General features: G+C 32.9%; 1 protein-coding gene across 1 annotated transcript; it reads left to right on the top strand.

Moving 5' to 3' along the window:
- Positions 1–16863: 16863 nt before the first annotated feature.
- LOC110801507 (transcription factor bHLH143) lies at positions 16864–20306 on the top strand. The gene is made up of 4 exons (XM_022006893.2): positions 16864–17025; positions 17142–17692; positions 18393–18550; positions 18642–20306. The coding sequence occupies exon 4, from the start codon at positions 18658–18660 to the stop codon at positions 19780–19782; it is 1125 nt and encodes a 374-aa protein (XP_021862585.1). The 5' UTR covers positions 16864–17025; positions 17142–17692; positions 18393–18550; positions 18642–18657; the 3' UTR covers positions 19783–20306.
- The last annotated feature ends 1803 nt before the right edge of the window (positions 20307–22109 follow it).

The raw sequence follows: 22109 nt of genomic DNA, 5'->3' as shown, positions 1-22109 counted from the left end.
ATACTCAGAAAATCAATGGTTCAATTTTACCATCAATGTCCCGACTCAAGCAATTAGCAATCTTAATTAATCGGATCCTACTACATGTACACCTGGTGTACAAGGCATCTTGTACAACATGCTTTTTTATTGGTTGAAATGACATATTTATTGGCTTTCATTGTCATTTTTTTGTGGGTTTGATGATGTGTCAACAAATTAATGGTGTTGTAAAAGAGAATCTTGTACACTAGGTGTACATGTAGTCTTTTCCTAATTAATCACGGTGCACTGTGTTACACTTGTACTCCCTTCGTCCCTTGATACTCGAACTGTTTTGACTAGACACATTTGTCAATGCACAACTTTGACCACCGATATCTTTAACTACATATTATAAAAACTTATAAAACTATTAATATTTTGTAAATATATATTAAGATGAAGTCAACAATATATTATATACTAACATTTGTTTTCATATACTAGAAATAAAATAGGGTAAAATTAAGTGAATTATGCGAATAACACAAAAAGTCAAAACGGTGCGAGTATTAAGGGACAAAAGGGAGTATTAATCAAGTATATGAATTTATTTGGACTTATTAATTATTAAAGTTGTGAATATTACGTTAATGGAATTTATTTAAACCTTTACCAAGTACTCCGTAATTGATAAGGAATCAAGTATATATATTTCAAAAAAGTCAATCAGAAAATAGGGCACGACATAAGTTTTTATGTTCATCGTATTATTACTTTTTGGGATGAAAAGGTATATTTATAAATGTAAGTGTTTGTAGGCATGCGAATATATACGTTATGGGTTGAGCAATTTGACTTGAGAGTGCATTACAAGTCAAATAAATGTTAATTAAATTAAATTAGTGTTAACGAACAGGTGTAGCCGTGTAGGCATTATTCATAAAGCTAAGATTCATTCCACCAAGTGTGGGATCCTGCTATATATATATATATATATATATATAGGAAGATTTTACAATAGCTACAATAAAATGGTAGCCACCATAATATATTAAATCTTAACCATTAAAATAAAATTGACCAATCTAAACCGTTAATTATGCTGACTTTAAAGTATTTTATTATTAATTAAAATTAGTTTTTCAATAAAAATAAATACATTAAAAATACTCCACTTTCCTATGCCTATCATCCACGACGTGAGCAATGAACCAAAATTTCTGGAACTGTTGTATTCAAAATTGATTTTATTGTTGTGAAATTAACGATTTGGGATCTTCATATTCGGGTGGTTTCGTTGAACAAAATTTCTGAAACTTGGTTTCGTACTGGATGTTCTTCAAATTTGGGTAGAATCGTCATCTATTCGATTTCCTTGAATAATCTGAGTTGTTAAATTTTGATTTTGTGTTAGATGGAGAAAAGTGAAAATAGATTTATGAAGCATTCGTTGATAGTTTTTGGTAAAGGATGAGTAGAGTAGCCGGTAATTTCCAGGAGCAAGAAAAGTAATTAACAGAAAAAATATCAAAAAAAAAAGAAAAAAAGAACGTGGGAGTATAACGGGGAGGTTTTTTTTTTATAATAAAAAAAAACACTTTTTTTAAGTCATAAAAAGTCATCAGGATCAATGGCTTAAATGAGTCAACAATAATGAAGGGTAGAGATTTAATGTATTATGGTGGCTACCATTTTAGTGTAGCCATTGAAAAGTCTTCCATATATATAAGTCTACTACGTTAAAAATAGACTATTTTTCTAATGGTTGGTTGCTCACTTGCTCCACAATACTTTCAATGCTAGAATGATTGGATGTTAAATTAATCACAAAACACCATTAGTCAAGGAAATTTTGTGTTTTACCTATTACGATGGATTGGCTACTTAGCTACTACAAATGATTTTAAGATGGAACATTGATGGACTACGTACTCTGTAATGGGTTTATGTGAGTATTTTTTTTTTTTTTAAAAAAAAACTAAAATTAATTCATACTACTGAAGTCTGCAGTAGTATATGACATACTTTCTCCGATTTGTAATACTTGCAATGTTGGTCACTTTCACGCATGCCTATGCACAACTTTGATCACTAATATCTTTAATTTTCTTTAAGAAAAAATTATAAAATTTTACTATTTTGAAAATACAAATTGAGACGAATATAACAAGATCTTACATGATTATGTTTTATCTTACATATAATTCACCATTCATAGTCAAAATAGAATATGTGAACAATGTAAAATACACAAACGTTGCGAAACTTCGTAATATCACAAATAGTTCTACTGTACAAATTTGAGAAACCTCACGATGTCTACATTTTCTATTATAAGCGCGTGTAGAGTTGGTCATGAGCCATGTCTTGTCGGGCTTCGGGCCAAACCCATTGTCCGTGGGCCTGAATGGGGCCGACCCATGCCGAACAAGCCTACCTTTGTGTCCACATTGGGTCGGGGGTTTTCGGGTCGGGCTTCGGGCCTGCACAACCCATCTTTACGCGCATGTATTTATATAATACTTCTCGAACAACATAAAATAATAACACTCCGTAGTAATCCCAGATTATATTAGTACGGATTAGTAATAATCGTAATAAGTGATTAATTTGACTTATGTGAATGTGTATGCTACGAGTATTTTGGTAAAATTCAAACTCTCCCATAAATTCAAACACATCATTAAGGAGTAGAATAATAAAAAAAACTTAATAAAAAATAATTATGGAAGTTCCTTTTTTCCAATCCCAATTGGTTGGGGAAGCAATTCAAAATCTATGAATTGAAGTATTGAAAAACACATTTGACATGTTTTAATTAACATGAGTTTGACAAATGCGAAATAAGCATGCACGCCCGACTATTATAGTTGGATAGTTCAACGGTAGTAAGCATAAAACACGTAAAAAGCATTTACAACGTATACTATTGGACACATATTTTTAGGTTATAAATGATGTTGTATTATTTCAAAATGAGGTTTGACTGTCTAAGTATCTAGGTGTATAATGTTTACTGTGTATCATGATCTTAAATGAATATATAGTTTAAATACGATTAGTTTAGGTAACTTTATAACTAACAATGTCACGATGATGTATGCTTATTTTTTTATGGAATGATGATATATGCTTTGGCTATTACATCTGTTGTTTGTTTGACTTTGTTGACTTCTAACATACTCTTTTATAAGAAATCCGCGTTTTTAACTTCTGATTTGACTGACTGCACTTATAGAAGTCAGTAAAAGAAGATTTATCGGACGCAAAACAAGTACTCCGTATGTATATAATATGCAAGAAAACAGTAGGAAGATAATACGATCTCAGCGATATGGTCCTTGATTGTCGAGGTCACCATTTTTACACCACCTGCGATTTGGACATGTGATTCCCTTAATTATAGGAGGGGAATTTAGAATTGGCCCGATAAACACTAAGAATCTCCTCTAACAACCTGCGATATTTAGAATTAATCGAGCAACAAACTTATCACCAGTTAATAAAATAATAATTTAAGAAACCTCAATGATATATTTTGGTTCAACACAAGGCATGCAAGAACAAATCTCTACCTTCAAAATAAAACATTAAAACTATGATTGTAATAGCTTCTTTTTCTTGCTATACAAGGGAATCTTGTACATAAATGATGCTCACATCTCATATGCGTGACTAAAATTTACTAAAATTACCCTTCACGTCAAAACTTTGCAAACTCATCATCAACACAACCAAATTATTTCTTCCATGCATACCACTCATAATAAGCCAACCATTCAAACCAAAAATTACAAATAATAAATAAATAAATAAATACTTTGGATCTTTAACATGGCATCATAGATGTAACTATCACACGTGTTTGATGATGAAATATTTTCTAGAACCCTAATTGTAAATTACCAACTCCGCCAAATTATACAATGAATTATTCTTAAGTATATAATCCTCGAGCCACTAAACTAATCCCAAGACAATTACCCTTAATAAAAGGACACATATTACAATATTTAATTTGACATTTTTTCTTTATATATCTTTTTGGTTTGATAAAGAAAATAAAATGACGAGGTGCATTATTATTATAGGCTAACTAGGTGGGATAAAAGTCTAAGAAGTAGGTATTTTGTCAAATTAAACAAAATTAGGACGATAATGAAAAGGACACTAATCGTAATCTTTTCGTTTAGAACGCTCCATAGTGATGTCGTCTCTCTCTACATAATGTACTCCGTAATAGTTTGCAATACAGTTGTTCGTTTCAATCTATGAATTGATGATTATTTTATTAAAAAAACATACTCCTTCCGTTTCTTTTTTCTTTACGTTTGAATTTTTACGCGTTTATTAAAAACTAATTAATATATATTGAGATTCCTCTATTTTTTTATTTAAATAAGGCAAATTACATTTATTTATAATGTTTTTACTTTTATCAAAATTCTGATATTAGGAAAATGAGAAAAATTTAATGTCCAAATGAAAAAGTGTGAAAATTAAATGACCTAATGAATTTAATTGGTTAAAATAATCATTAGACACATACTTTGATAAAATATTAAAGCATTTATGCGATAATATAAAAAGAAATGTAAAGAAAATTTTGAAATATCCAAAAAGAAACACTACAAAAAAAAGCTCATATAGCGACGGACCAAATCCGTCTCTAAATGGGTTAAATCCGTCGCTATGTGTGCTTAGGGACGGACTTAGGGACGGATTACATCCGTTATTAAAAACCTTGTCGCTAATTCAATTTAGGGACCGATTCCATAAAATCCGTATCTAATATTTAGAGACGGATATTTGAATCCGTCCCTAAATTTAGAGACGGATTCTAAAATCCGTCCCTAAATTTAGAGACGGATTCTAAAATCCGTCCCTAAATTAGATTCCAAAATTCGTCCCTAAAATTTAGGGACGCATTCAAAAATTCGTCTCTAAATTTAGCAAGTAAAAATAATTACTACCTATTGTTAGATGTTTGGTTCAACTCGGTCCCATTACGGTTCGAAATCTCGCTTAGGTCAACCCGGTCCAGCTTTGCAAGGGGAAGGGATAAGGGGATTCGAACTTGTGACCTCAAAGTCGCGAGGAGAAACTCTAACCAACTACACCAAATACAACTTGTATACTTCTATGTGTAAAATTGATAATAATTAAAAGAAATATTAGAAACGGATCTAGAAAATCCGTCTCTAAACTAGGGACGGATTTAACATTCCGTCTCTAAATTAGGGACGGATATAAAATTCTGTCTCTAATTTAGAGAAATTGCTAAAATACATTAGGGACGAATTTTAAAATTCCGTCTCTAATTTAGATCTAACTTTCTACGAAGAGTCTATGAGAAATTGCTAGTGGACTTTACGTTTTGAAATTGCTAAAACATATTAGGGGGATTTTGAAATCTGTCCCTAACTTAGAGACGGATTTTGGAATCCGTCCCTAACTTAGAGACGGATTTTGGAATCCGTCCCTGACTTAGAGACGGATTTCAAAATCCTTCCCTAACTTAGAGACGGATTTGAAATCCGTCCCTAAATTAGAGACGGATTTATAAATCCGTCGATACTTTCCAATATCCGTCTCTAAATAAATTTAGAGACAGATGTTGAATATTCCGTCTCTAAATTAGAAACGGATATAAATCCGTCGCTAAATATCCGTTGCTATACGAGATTTTTTTGTTGTGAAAAACGTAAAGAACAAAAAGAAACGGAGGGAGTATTAATTATGAAAGTACCTAAATATTATATTTTCCACGAGGAATGTTAAACTTCAATTTGATCAAAAATTAATTCAACTTTCATTGAACGATATTTTTCATAAATTTCTAGAGTATCTCAAATATGACACATAAAAATCCTTGTGGCGTATGAAATTATTTTAGATTATACATTTATACTCATTCATGAACTAACAACGTAACAACAATTTTCAGTTTAATCAATACCAGAAAAGCTTAACAAAAATTCCTTAATTATACCCCTATAAAATAAACGGTTTTTTCATGAAATGCCCCTGAGGTTTGCAAAAACGCACCAAATACCCTCGCGTCTTTTGAATCACATAATATACCCCTATTTTTTCGTACTGTTCATGAGATGCACTTGGAGCTAACGGACGTTAGTCTACCGTTAGTTGCAATTTACCATTTTGCCCTTAATGATGTTTTTCGACATAAATTCCAAAAAAATCTCAAACTTCTTATCTTTCTCTCTCCTCTCCCCTGTTCTTCCTCTTTCTCTCTCCTCTCCCCTGTTCTCTCCTCTCCCCTGTTCTTACTCTTAATCTCTGGTCGGCGGTGGTCGATCTCCTTCGCGCGCCACCGCAATGTTCTTCGGTGTAGATCGAGATCCTTCACGCGCCATCAAATTTAAATGGATTGTTCTTGAATTCACTCCTCCCTCAATTCTTAATTGTGCTCTCTACCATTGTTGACCAAGGTTGGAAGCTTTAACCGTGATGACAGGTAATCTCTCTCCTTAACTCCTCCCTCGATTCTTTTTCACTATGTTCTCTTTGTGATGTTTTTGTGTTGTGAAATTGGGGGTTTCTTTATAAATTAGGGTTCTCTTATTGGGGGTTTTAAAAATTAGGGTTCTTCGATTGGAGGATTGGTTAAACTAGGGTTGTTTTATTGGGGGTTTTTCGAAAACTAGGGTTCTCGACTGAGGCTTTTTCGGTAATTGAGTGTTGGTAATTTGGGGATATCATTGTTGATTTGGATAGTAATTAACAAAGAAAGGGTTGTTGATTGGATTTGTATATTAATGTTGCAGGTTAAATTGTGCCCATTAAAATTTGGGGCTTTGACAAAACAAGAACTAAGATACTGAATTACTGGGGCTTGACTTATGAGAACACGTTAATCTTTCTTGTAGAGGAGAACAAAGCACGGGTTATGACTTATGAGAACATATTATGATTTTAATTGTAAAGAGTAAAGAATACCACAAATATGGGTAAGCAACCGGCAATCCTCAATATAAAAGGGCTCAGCAACAAGTTAATGCACGTTAAGATTACAAGCTACCTAAATTGTATTTCTTATCTCTTGTTTTGTTGGTTCTTTTTTGTGTGTTGCAGTGCCGCACCTGCTGCAAGAATGGGTTTAGATTAGAGAAGAAAGGTCTGGAATGGAGAAAAATAAGACTGCAGAAGAGAAATTAATGGGAAATCGTATTGATAACCAACCAATGAAACCAGCTTGCATTCGAGAGACTAGACTATCCCAACAACAAAGCTGCTAAAACATGATTTCTGAATGGATCTACTTCTCTTTTATCTCCTCTTTTAATTACATTTCTCACTGGCATACAAGCTGACTTTCCAATCCCCATAGTGATGCTACATTGCTAGCAGCAGCAATGTCTCCTCTTTTTCTTTTGTTTCTTTTCCTTGCATTCACGCCAAGTGCATCCAGGCTTTCAGGTAGGGCAATACGTAGAGTGAATAAAGATTTTCAAAGGCTCCTAACAGGGGATGTAATAAAGCACTCTTAAACGCTATATAAATCTTGTTATTCCACAATTTTATTTGATTATTACTTATATTTCTGTTTTAGGTTTAACTTTTAGGTTGATTAAATTGATTTAGGTGAACGATTTGTGGAAATCAAATTCTGCAGTTTAAAAGCAGTTTGGGTATTTGGTGCAACTTAGTTTCAAAATAGGTGTATTTTATGAATTATGAACACGACTTAACGGATGACTAACGGAAAGTCGGTTTAGGGGTATTTGGTGCAAACTTGGGAAAAAATAGGGGTATATTATGTGATTCAAAAGACGCGAGGGTATTTGGTGCGTTTTTGCAAACCTCAGGGGCATTTCATGAAAAAACCGTAAAATAAATATACATTCATAAAATATCAAAAACAATTGCGAAAAATAACATACAAGACACAACCACTTTGGTAGTATTAAGATCATGCATGTCCTCATGGCCTCATGGTCAAGCTTAAAAAAAGCTAAGCATTTCTTGGATTATTTTTCCACCTTACTAATAAAGTACTCCGTATTTATCAAAAATAGGTAAATAACAAAACCACCCCCCAATTAGGTTTTGTGGGGATATATTTATGGAATATATTTAAAATTAAGAAAATTAATCAAGTTTAATGTTTTTTCGGATGTGAATGAGTCAAGAGGGCGCAAACACTTAAAAAAAGCTTAAACAACCACCGAATTTTGCGACTACCTAAAATTTCAGTCGCAAAATTTATGTTTGCGACCGTAGGAGACTGGTAATCAGAGCCGGTTCTTGGGTTGTATGGGCACTACAAGAATTTGTATCTTTAACGACAACCTAATTACGACGGGTCAAAAATCCCGTCGTAAAAGCCTTTTGCGACGGGGCTTACAACCTAACAAAGACGGGAACAACCGTCACAAATGTCTTTTACGACGGGTTAACGACGGGATTTTTCATTAACAACGCTCCCCTGACGGGTTCGCGACAGGAAATTCCGTCATTAATCAACGATTATTGGCCTTTAACGACGGGATTTTCCGTCGTTGATGGTACAATTTTTTATAGTGGGGTGAGCGACGGCACCCCCAGATTTCATGTATAATATAATTAGTTTTCTAAGTATTAACAAAAAAACAAATGAAGAAGTGGTTAAGATATGATGTGTAAATGTATAATACCCTATTTATTGCGACTGTTTTGTACATTTCAATTACAAATTAAATAAAGGAACACATATTCGAACCTGTGACTTATCATATACAGGAACTCCGTGTTTACCAATAGGTGAATACGTCTTTGGACTTGATAATCAATGCTTAGTGTAGAAGTAGTGTTTAATTAGTTGTAGTGCGGCCTGTGAAGAAGGCACTTGTTGGTGGTGTTATTAATCGTTGTGGGTTAGTGTTGAGTTTGTGTTGTTTTTTGCTTTCTAAGCGTGGATCTTTTTGTTGGAGAATCCACAACAAATTTGGTTCATCTTCATTTTTCTTTTTCTAGAAAATAAAAAGTGAGCAAAAAAATTAAAATTAATGTCCCTACCATTTTAATTTTCTGATTAATTATTAATAATTTTCATAAAATGGCCGCTCCAAAAACTATGGCCCCTTTAATTTCTTAATTAATTTGTTTCCTTACTTTTTGGTTTTCCCTCTCTTATAATTTGTGTATGTGCAAGCAATGTGTCACATCTTTCATTCACCTAATCGAGCTTAATCAAGGCGTTATATATGCTTGTTCTCTTTCTTATTACTTATCTTTTAAAAAAATATAATGAACGTTACACATAAAGGTCCATACATATATTATGTTCTTTTATTCTATTTTGTTGATTTTTGAATATATACACACATGATCGATGTTTTTGAAAATTTATGATTTCGTAGAAAATACTATGGGAATTGAAGTGTACATGTACATGTATGTTACTATGAAATCTCATTAAACATATGTTACCTCTGATCAGGCGATCGATCACCTAATTCGAAAATGATAAAGGTCGTAACATGCGACCTTTAAGCCGTATCACAATGATGACATGGCATGCTTATGTGTCATGATTTAAATTGGAATCTAAAATATTTAACTTATATATCCTATTATACATGTTGAAAATAAATGTAGGAAAATCTTAATATTCTAATTTGTTTCTTTCTTTATATCAATTACCTTGTTACATATTTTCATAGTAAATTTTTTGCATTGATAGTAAAAATATTACGATGACTCATAGCATACGTGGCACCTATATGTACCAATCAAACTCCGACACGTAAGATTGCGACAACTAAATGTTGTCGCAACTTGCGACCTTTATCATCATCCCACCTAATTATACTTGGACTTCTGATCACTTTCAAGTTCGAGAGCTTGAGACGGGATGGAAAGCACTATAAACGTACTTTATATGAATAGAGTGGATGTCAACTACTTTAATTAATTTGTTAAAGTCGCGAAGGTGGTACACTACAAGAAATTGTACTACTAACGACGGAAAATCCCGTCGCTAAAGGCCAATAATTATTGATTAACGACGGAATTTTCCGTCGTGAACCCTTCATTAAAGGGGGTCGTTGTTAATGAAAAATGCCGTCATTAACTCGTCGTAAAAGACATTTGCGACGGTTGTTCCCGTCTTTGTTGGGTTGTTATCCCAGTCGCAAAAGCACTTTTGCGATGAGATTTTTACCCGTCGTTATTAGGTTGTCATAAAAGATACAAACTTTTGTAGTGGCAATAGAGTCTTAGAGACTATACATTGAAGAAAAAACGAGATACTATAATTAATAAAAAAAAAAAATCGATGTTCCATATACTTTGCCATAATACTATTGCAAAATTCAGTGTGTACGCATGTCTCATGATCTAATTTGTGACTCTATTGCGTTCATCTTGTTACATTTTTACTTATTTTAGGAAATACAAATTCAGTTGAGTTGAGAAAAACCAAGGCCTTTCAAAAGACAATTTACAATTAATTTTTTTATTTTTATCATAAAACGTTAAATTCAAACATTTCAGATAAAAACAGCGCCTCCGAAATTGATAAAATTTATCGAAAAATAAGCTTACAAAATACGAGATTTATGAATATTCGATCTCTACATGGTGGGTAAACTACTCAATATTAAGCTTGCACCAATCAAACAAACTTCCAACTTTAAGCTAAGTGGTAAGCAATCGATCCACAATCCCCAATAAGTGTGATATTGTGGAAACCCTAATAAACAATCTAATTAAGCATCACGGGATGGATTGTCGCACTAATTAAAGTGAAGGGACTTTGTTGTTCCAATTCTTTGCATTATTCAATGAATAGTCTTCCCATTTAATACAAGTAAACCAAAAGAAATACTAGTATAATACATACATATAAGCATGATTAGAGAAACAATTAACAATTAAGCGTGTACTTAAGAAGGGATCCCATCTTTTGTTGCTTTACAATTTACATCTCATTTATATAAATGAAGTAATTAATTTAGGTTATGTTATGTTCACCTTATTTTTACTTATTTCAAGAAAAATAAGTTCAGTTAAGTTTTGGATATAACTAAAATAAGTTTACATAAGTTCAATTAAGTCCAGTTAAACTCAAAAATAAGTTTTAAAAAAATGAGTGAAAATCAAGTGAATATAACACACCTTATGTGTTACTTCCTCTGTTTAGAAATACTCACAACGTTTTTTACTATTCACAAATTTTAATTTAACTGTTATTGGTGATTTATATGTCGCATAAAATACAGTCATTTTGGATCTTGTTAGATTCGTCTCAAAGCGTATTTTCAAAATAATAATTTTTTTATATTTTTTGCTTGAAGAGAATTAAAATACTAATGATTAAAATTGTGCATTTGCATCCGTGAAAGTCACAAACGTTACGAGTATTTACACACGGGGAGTATGAAAAAGGAAGACCCAATTAAAATACATACAAAATTAGTTAAAAAAAGATAGATGATCATTGATTGTGGATGTTTATTGTTCCCTTCACTCCAAACAATAAGGCATGAATAGCATAGTATATTAGTACATATAAATATACAATTAATCAAAGTTTATGTTATTATTAACTTAATTAGGAGTTACTTAAATTATTGGGGGTATTGGATCTTCCTGCCTGTGCGTAAGATATGGTTCAGGTGATAGAATCATGGTCTACCCTATTTTTTATTTATTTATTTTTATTTTTTTGGGGTTGGCCGTACTGTGATTGGGCTCAACATGCCGGGTGTGCACTTAACTTCTTTTTTGCTTTTACAAAGTTGATTAATATTTTGCCTCAAAAAAAAAGTTTGATTATATTTCTATTATTCTTATTAATTTTGAAGTTCGTCTTATACCAAGCCGTTCGATACTTACTTAACTGACATACTATGTTCAATTATTTATTAATTTGATATTTAAAAAGTAGGTGAGTGACATGACATGTGATCTGACAGTTTTACCGTTAGACAATCTTAACAAAAATTTATATTCTTTTTTTTTATGCAATATACATACTTCATACTCCCTCCTTTTTTTTTTTACTTGCACCGGCCATTTGATGTTTCACTCTTGCCAATGCAAATCATTAGCCATTAATATTTCTAATCATACATTAATAAAATTTATAAAAAGTTGATATTTTGGAGAAAAAAAATAACGAGACGAATCTGACAAAATTTCACATGACTGTATAATTCATTATGCATAGATCTACAAAAAATGATAAAAGAGAGTGTATGAATAGTGTGAAATTGCAAATGGTGCAAGTAAAAGAAACATAAATGATGCATTATATTCACCTGATTTTCACTTATTTTTCCTAAACTTATCTGAACTTAAGTTACTGAACTTATCTGAACTTATTAGAACTTATCAAAACTTATTTTAGTTATAAATTATACATGGTCAACCCTTCTTTTCCTAAACTTATCTTACCTGAACTTTATCTAAACTTATTTTCCTAAAATAAGTGGAAATAAGGTGAACAGAACATAACAGTGTTATTTTCTCTCCCATGTTGTAAGTATTATCCATTCATCCCATTATTTAATTTTAACCAACTAAAATAATTAAAATCTACAATAAATTAAAGAAAGGGGTAGTGACATCATAAGTGGTAGTAAATTTTATAAGTATTATTATATGTTGGTACTTTAACATTAGTTTTATCCCCATGAAAGTAAAAGATTAGATAGGGGATTTTATCCATTATGAAAGTTTTGGCCTTTTGGGTTGGTTCTGCACTCTGAAGGCCTTTGATTGCAAACATGTGAATGTACAGTTGTGTACACCATTTTTCAGTTATTTCCATTAACTAAATTAAAGAAGTGTTCGATATAATTAGATTGAGCATTCAGGAGGGGAGGTGGAGCACTGCAGGATAGTGTCTCCATTGTTTCCCTGTTCCATGCATCAAGCTTTATAAATACATACTCCGTATATTGTAAGTCTAGAAATGTACTTTTGTACTGAAACAGTATTAAAATATATACTTCCTCTGTTCTTTTTTACAGTACGTAGTTGCAACCTTTTCTATTCACCCAATTTTTTTCTTATACAATTGCATATGAACTATGAAGTAAATTATTTAAAAAAAAAACGTCACAAAATAGAAATGTTAAAACTATAAGTGAATGGAGGAAGTATACAAAATACAATACCTCTGACGCATTAAGAATTCCCCTTGTGAGGACTGGTGACTGGTGAGGGTTTCCTAGTGTTTTATTCCTTTTTTCTTACTGTACTTTTTAAAAAATAAAGTATACGGAATATAATACGTAAGTTGATGAACACCAGATTTTTTTGGTTTTAAATTTGAAGTTTTGATTGTCAAATTGATTTCGTTAAGTGACTTTTGACCTAAAAATAAATATGCATAATGGTTTTCTCCGGTTATACTTGAGTTATATATGGAGATGTGTCGAGAAATGTCAAACATGCAACTTCTTTGTTAGGTGACTTTTGACCTAAAATAATATGCGGAGTGGTTTTTTCTGGTTATACTTGAGTTATATGAAGTACTCCGTTTATAGCTAGAGTGCAACCTAAACTATACTACACGGGCGTTAATAAGGTTACTTAAATTCCTATGTTCACCTCTTATACTCCGTATTGAGTTATATCCTCGAGTGCATTAAGAAAAATTTAGGAAATAAATTTCAATTTGATTTTTTCTTGCTAGGAAATAAATTCTAGCTAGGCGGACAACTATTTACTCCGTAATAAAATTTGTTGGTGAGGCATGAATATTACTCCATACACATACTTTTTTATACCACATCCGTTTCAAAAAAATCTTTACAGTTACTATTTGCACGAACTCTAATGCAATATTAAACTATTAATATTACCAATTTCGTATGTGTAAAAAATATAAAAGTTTGATATTCTGAAAATACATATCAAGACCAATCTAACAAGATCTTACATGTAACGTTTTGATGTATATAATAGTGAGAATTTACGGTCAAATTTTTTATACTTTAGACACATTTTCCAAAGCGTAAAGAACTTTCAGAAACGGAGGTAGTATGTAAGAATAAGAAATACTATTGAACCAACACGGCAACACCTATTTCAGATGAGCCAAATCAGCTATAGGTTTATGCTTGAGCTTTAAACCATTTCTAAGCATTTCACAGCTAATGGAGATTATTCGGTATATAACCCAAAAACAAAAACCACATCAATGTAAAGTGTATATGTGCATTTTATGCCGGGACAAAAGCAAATATAACTAATAAGGCCTTTTACCTTTTTATCCATCCTTGAAAAGTTTTTTATTTAATTAATTTACAAAATTAAATTATAATTACACAAATTGTTAAATTTTTATGATAAAATGAAGAAGAATACACGGGTCTGGTGAAAGTGTGAGGTTAGATATGATGTGCCTGTTAGTGTTTTTAGCCTTTAGTGGGACCCACAATCGTGTTTATATGATTCATGGGTTTGAACAGTCAAGCCTAAATCATGGGTCTTTCTTTCCTACAGACTACTAAAACCACATTGGATTCTTACTCATTTTCTTTATTCTTATTCTAATTCCTTTATGGACTACAAAAATACTTAGACCATTTTTTTTTAAGGATGTCATTGGTTGCTTTATTCCATTACCACTATATTTAGCATAATTAGCAAATTAAAGGAGTCAAAAAAATAAATAAAGAAGTCATCATTTTTCAAATGTGTTTATAGCTTTTGATTGCAACTATGTTTTTCTATACACAAAAGTATTTGTTCATAATTGTTTGTGTTAATAGGTTATGTTCTAGGAAAAAAGCTAAGATAATACATTTTTAATGTGGCTTTGTGATAAATAAGTATTAACACATAACTCGATTTGTATAATTATTCACTCGCATGTGTGTTTTCACAATTAAAAAGAGAAAACATATACGATGGTATGGATTTCGGAATATGTTTTTGAAATTTACTGAGTAATTATAGTTAATGTGATAATAAATCCATTAGTAATTAAGTTTATGCATTATTGCCTAAGGACAAATGGGATTGGATTATTTCATAAGGATGAGGGTCGGTGAACTCATGTATGTCGTTAAAAAAAGGTCGGAATTCATACATAGTATTCATGTTCTTTTGTTTATTGTCAAGACATTGGTAACAACATATTAATGTCCCGAGTATTGTTGTTAGAAAGACGATGATGCATACTGCAAGTGATGGAAATCGTGACATTAGTGTTACTAGAAAGTTGTGGTCGTAGACTAGTAGGATACAAGGACACAATTTCTTCATCAATTTAACCCGGCCATTTCCATCTTTCAAGTGTAATAATATTATTCATCCACGATTGATCATATTGTTTGTCTATAGTATTAAAATGCGTAAAAACTAGAAAATTAGTTTTGAGCAATCAAATAAATAATTGAATGATGAGAAGAAGAAAAACACAAAATTGTAGGAAGTCATATACATAATTCAATTTCATTCTTAATTAATAAAAATATCAATTTAATTATCACAAATTAGGTTGGAGATGGGGTTATAAATTCGTAATAGTAATGGAGATTTCACTCTCAAAAGGCAACACTATTATCATTATTACTTTATTCTTGCATGTGGACAAGAATAACTAATTTAGCCTATACCTCTTCATCTCCTAAAAAACAAAAATTGAAAAGCCTATACCTCATCATAATAAGCCCGACTTGACCCGATTTAAAATTTCCAAATTTGGGTGAAAATTTTAGGATTAATTTTCGTGTCGGGCATGTCAAGTCTAAATGTTGATTTCTAGCTTGAGTAATACATTTTTAGACACACATAGTGAATTTAGGTCATTTTAGTTTAGGCCAGAAAAGCGTAACCAACCAAAATCGGGTATGGCTAATTGTGTCTAGAAATTTGGCCTACAATTAGACTCAACCTTACCAAGTAGCCAAAAAAAAAGCCTATATTAAGCTCATTTTCGTTTACCACCTCTTATTTATATCTTGTAAGCCGAATGAACTATTCCATAACATATCTATGAGTGCATTTTGTTCATCTGGTTTTCATTTATCTATTGTAAGACTAATGAACTACTCCGTACTCCATAACACATCCAAAGTGCGTTTTATTCATCTAACTTTCATTTATCTAGCTGACCTATTAATTATCTATTGTAAGACTAATGAACTACTCCGTACTCCGTAACACATCCAAAATGCGTTTTATTCATCTGATTTTTATTTATCTGACATATTAATTATCTATTGTAAGACTAATGAACTACTTCGTACTCCATAACACATCCAAAGTGCTTCTTATTCATCCGACTTTCATTTATCTGACCTATTAATTATCTATTGTAAGACTAATGAACTACTCCGTACTCCATAACACATCCAAAGTGCGTTTTATTCATCTGATTTTCATTTATCTGACCTATTAATTATCTATTGTAAGACTAACGAACTACTCCGTACTCCATAACACGTCCAAAGTGCGTTTTATTCATCTGACTTTCATTTATCTGACCTATTAATTATCTATTGTAAGACTAATGAACTAATCTGATTTTCATTTATCTGACCTATTAATTATCTATTGTAAGATTAATGAACTAATCTGATTTTCATTTATCTGACCTATCTAGGTAATTTGACTGATGTAGTAAAAAATAAAACAATGTTATTGGTACGCTATTGGTTTCGCGCTCGTCACACCATGGAGTTGATGGTGTGACTGGTCTCACAGGAGACGCACTGCTAGGTAATTTGACTGATGTAGTAAAAATAAAACAATGTTAAAAAAAAAGTGTAAAAGAAGGTTAAAAAAAAGGAAACAACTCCGTGATCCGTCCATCTCCAAGAAAACAAAACACCGTAATTTCGTAAAGCAGTAAATTGCCCACACGTTTGAACAAGGACAATTACGTCAATTTATCCCTCTATATAACTTGTCTCCTTCTCCCCTTTCCCCCTTCTCTCTCTCTTTCTCTCACTATCACTCCCTCACTAACTCACGCGCATCCTCACTTTCTCTCTCCTCAAATCTCCATCTCTACTTTTTCTGTGTTCTTCCTCTCATTTCTCTCTCTCTTCTCGGATAAGCTTCTCACATTTCTCACTTCACATCGTCTTTCTCACGGTGATTCTTCATCTACATTTTCTGAATTTTTTTATGACCAATTTGATAAATTTCTGAAGGTTTTTCTTCAATTATCTGCAATATTGACTGATTTTTTTTCCTGATTTTTTTTGCAGGAATTTGGAGAAAAAAAGGGGAGAATAAGATAAAGTGGCTGATCAGTTTAGAACAGCATGCTGTGGTTTTGTCAATCAGTAGATGTTTATCGGAAAGTTGTTTCTCTGAATTTATATTGCCGTGTTATTCTGTAAATCAAAAAATCCCTTAATTCAATTACCAAATCCCCCATTCTGTTTTTTTTTCTTCCTGATCTCAGAAAACCCTAAATTTTGCCCCCTTTTTTTATATTAATCAGAAATTACCAAATGGGTTCAACATTTTTCATCGTTATCCCTTGTTACGTTCGCAGGATCCTCTAAATTAGTCTCTCAAATTCTGGTATTTGTAGAATTTTGGGTATTTTTTAAGGAGGGTTGAGTTTGATTTGTGTTCCTTTCCGTGGAAGAAAGGTTAAAGGGTGGGTAAAGGGGTTGGAGAAGTAGTTATGGTGTGCCAATCAGCTGGTCAGACAAGATTTCGCACTTTGAAACATGAACATGGAGTTTCTGGGTTTTCTACCATCATAGTTAGAGTCATTGCTTGCTTCCAACCTCTTGGCAATTGTCAGGTTTGTCCCCTTTTCTTTTCTTGATTTTGCTTCTTTATATAATGTTGTTGCCTTGTTGGGAATAATCTGTCCTGAATTCGCATTACTAGTTCAAATTACATCGAGGGAGTGCTGTTGATGTTTGAATTTTCTTGTTGTGATTAATAGCTGAACAATTACAATTATTGACAATTTGAACCCTTTTGAAATCGACCATTAAATTCTGCAATTAGTTTTTGTTTGTTGTGAACTTGCATAGTGAATTGAGTGTATATTGTGAATCTGAGATTCCTGTCTGTAATTATGCGGATTAAGAGTAGGCTCACTGTTACCTGATTCACTAATATGAGATTGGACATGGTTCTCAATTCGCTACCTAATTTGTTAAATTAGACCAAAAATGTACCATTTTCATGTTATAATTCGCCAAATTAAACAAAAAAATGTACTATTTTCAGGTAAATAATTCACTTTTTCGGTTCATGGGGGTGATTAGAGAATTTGGTCACCTTGCCTAGGCTTCACTTGTGGGAGCTGTTTTCATGGGGTTATAAATTATTATCTGGTTATTGAAAAATGAAAATGTACTCTATGCCAATTGCCAAATGCAGTGAAAATTGTTTGATTTTCGGAGTGACTAAAGATTGAAGTTGGCTTAGAAGCTGTAGAGTATATTGATAATGAATTTGTTGTCTAATACTCTTGATTTGGGATTTTTCAGGCCGAATACTTTCGTCATTTACTCAAGCCGGTAACGTAGATAAGATTATAGTTCAGTGTTTTGGGTTTTGGTTTAGCTGGGTTTCTTACTTTTTACTACATCTTGGATAATTCTTCAAGCAATCACAAAAGCAAGGCCTTCGAATCGCCCTTGTTGTGGTATGTTCTTGATCACTGTCTTCCTATCAAGTTAAACTCATTAATTTATTCTTCATTAAAGCTAATCAGTTGCTGTTGCTTCAATCTGCAGATAGTTGTTTGGGTTGATGGAAAAGGACTTTGAGTCCTGGTTACATCAACGGGAACCGGATTTGCAGTTTCCTAATGCTAAACCCTTGAAACTGCCATTTGGTAATCTAGGGATGCAAAACACGGGCATCCCTTCTGCAACGCCTTGCGCCAATGCAGCCTTACCTTCGTTTGGATTTACAGGACAGCCCAATTTCAAGATGGGGCAACCCAAGGAACCTCACGGGTGGTTCTATTGTTTGCCCCGTTTTAGACAGGGTCTTGTACCAGATTCGACGCTCCATGATAATAAGTTCATGGGTGGGCTTGTACCAGATTCAACGCTCCACGATAATAAGTTCATCCCAGAAGTTGATTTTCCTGGCAAGGCTAGTCCTGATGCAGGACGTGGTCCGAAACAGTTTCTTGTTTTTGATCGGACGGGTAACAAAACAACCTTGATATTAAGCTCTATGATGGGTGGTGCTACAAACCATCCACCACTCAACTCTTGGAACCAAAACAAACCTAAAAATGTCAAAGAGGGTGGTGAGGTTGGAAATGGGAGTGATGATGGACTTCAGTTTCATTCTGGAACTGTCAATTTGACTGATGATTTGGATAATAATAATGATGATGATGATGATGATGATAATGAGATTAGTGAGATGCATGAAGACTCGGAAGATATCGATGCATTGCTCTCCTCAGATTGTTACAGTGAAGATGATGTTGAAGATGATGAAGAAACAAGTACAGGGCATTCCCCTATTGCCACAATCACTGCTTACAACGAGAAGCAGGATTGGTTCCATGAAAATGGTGACACGGATGAAGTGGCAAGTTCCGTGGGACCCACTAAAAGGCGGAAACTGTCGTCCACAACATACAACACCCTTAAGCACAAGGAGTTATCAGAGTACGAGGACGATGCAGAATCTAGCTGCATTGGGCCTGATCATTGGGCCGGGATAGGGCCAGACCGGGCCGGTACGAAGAAGGATCGAAAGGAAAAGATACGCGAGACGGTGAGCATATTGCAGACGATACTCCCAGTCGGAGGAGGAGACGGTAAAGATGCGGTTGTGGTTTTAGATGAAGCCATTAACTACCTGAAGAAGCTAAGATATGAAGCCAGATCTTTAGGGATATCTGGCCTATAGTAGAAGCTCCAAAATTCGGTTCGGTTCGGTTCTGCTCTGTTTGGTTCGGTTCTGCTCTGTTCGGTTCGGTTCTGTTCTGTTCTGTTCTGTTCTTGGCCTCAAGAAGAAGTTTTAATTTTCTTTTGATTTTCTTCAGTTGTGGACTGAAGACTTTCAATGATTCAAACGATGGACCCTAAAAATCTCCATATCAGAAAACGCACGCCCCATATTGGGTTTGGGATGGGACCCACATGTAAACTTTTTAGTGTGTCCTGTTTTTATTTTTATTTTTATTTTTACAGGAATAATAAATTTTAATTTTTTTTAATGCATTATTATTATTATTATTGTTTAAGGGTGGGACATTAGACTCATCACTTTAATGGGTAGGAATGGCACGAGGAGAGTCCTAGTTGGCCTTTTGATGTGTTTCATCATTAAAATCCATATTAAATCAATCTTTGTTTGTTGAATTGTTTTTATTAACAATAATATTATTAATATTTGTTATTATTATGGAATGGATGTTTTCTTTTGCTTTATTAGTGTTTGTGGGGGGTTTTTGCACTTTGAATGTTTTTATTTTTGTTGGTGCGAATGATCTATAAGGACAATCAATATAGATGAAGTCGAGAAAATTCGAATTTGAGATCTATCGATCAAAGGTTTTTAGTCTTAAACTCTTAATCACTAATCCAATACTTCATTGATTTTGAACTTGAATGTTAAGAATGAGAAATATGTAATTTAAGTGCCTTTTAAATTCTTTTATGTTTTGCTACTCCATATTATGGTGTGATTTAAGGCACTTGTTGTCAATTAGTTAAAGAAGGGTGTGTGTAACGTATGTGTTACAAAAATGAATTGAACTTTTTTAATTGTTGAATCATGTAACTTGTAGTTGTAGTGGCATATCAACTAATGTAGGGTTGGTTGCTGTTAGGAAGTAACAATGATCATCTTTCATTTTGTTGCAACTTTTACCTTTTAGGTTGGTGGTGGAATTAGGTGCATCTCGTACGTTTCACCATAGCTTAAAAAAAATATGTTCTAGGTCCAATAATTTTGGGTAAGTTCGAATGAAGTCCAATAAGTTTTAATCAGGTCCAATAACATCGTGTAATGACGTAGTGAGTACTTGATATGTTTTGCAAAACACCTTTCAATATGTTGTTTGCTAAACATCCCTTTTAATCTTTTTAAATATAGATAAACTTCAACGAACTAATATGTAGTGCCTCCATTTCTTTTTACTTGACATGCTTCTTTAGTCACACTTGCTAATATTTTTGTTTTTAATTATCAATAACCAAAAGTTATATTCATTTAAAAATCTGCATTGCAAAACTATATTACGGATTGAGAAAGTGCGTGATTATAAATTTCCAGAACGTCCAAAAAATTGTATCCTAAACCAGAAAATTACTTTAAACTATTAACTCGTTAATAGGGGTGAGTACAACAGGGGACCTGTTAAATTTTTAGAATTCGTAACATGTTGCAACGGGTTCTTGAAAATGAGAACCGGAACCTGTTGGAACAGGTTCGGTTCAGGGTACCCTGTCATTTTAAAAATTTAAATAAATTATTGTTAATTTATTGAATAAAAAACTAATTAGGTTGGACTTTGATTGTTTTATAGTTTGGGCTTAAATTGTAATTCTATATTTTATTCTAAAAATCAGCTTGAATTGTTTTATATTTTGGGCATATGGAGAATTTTTATATGGCCTAGTCCCTTATCTTGGGTATTTCATACTTCCTCCGTTCCGGAAATATCGCACCATTTTTTTTTACACTATTCACACCACGACTTTGGCCATTTTTTGTGATCCGTACGTAAGGAAATTTTAGTCATATGGGGTCATATTAGATTCGTATCGATATATATTTTCTAAATATTAATTTTTAAAAGTTTTTACTTGCACACAATGTGAGATATTAAGAGTCAAAGTAATGGTTAAAGCAGTAAAAGTCAACTATGATGCGATATTTCCGGAACGGAGGAAGTATTAGAATTGGTATATACAGGGTACCCAACAAGGTGTCCTTTCCGGAAAATTGAGAATCGGAACCTATTACAACAGGTTTCCAGTTTTGTTATCCGGAATCGGAACCTGGACAACAGGTTCCCGTTCCAAAACCGCAAATTTCTAACAGGTTTTAATTCCGGTTCAAGGTACCCTAACTTTTTTCTCACCCCTACTCATTACCTAACAATCATCAAATAGAACTAAAACCAAACGAGTTTTACCCATTTACCATCTTTCTATCCCTTGGGCTATAGTAGAAGTAAGCGTAGCTTTTGGGCCGATGGTTTTTGGATTATGGCCAAAGTAATTTGT

The sequence above is a fragment of the Spinacia oleracea genome, chromosome 2 (assembly GCF_020520425.1).
Source record: "Spinacia oleracea cultivar Varoflay chromosome 2, BTI_SOV_V1, whole genome shotgun sequence".
Classification (NCBI taxonomy): domain Eukaryota; kingdom Viridiplantae; phylum Streptophyta; class Magnoliopsida; order Caryophyllales; family Amaranthaceae; genus Spinacia; species Spinacia oleracea.
Note: the sequence above shows the minus strand (reverse complement) of the source record. Positions and strands in the feature narration are given on the sequence as shown.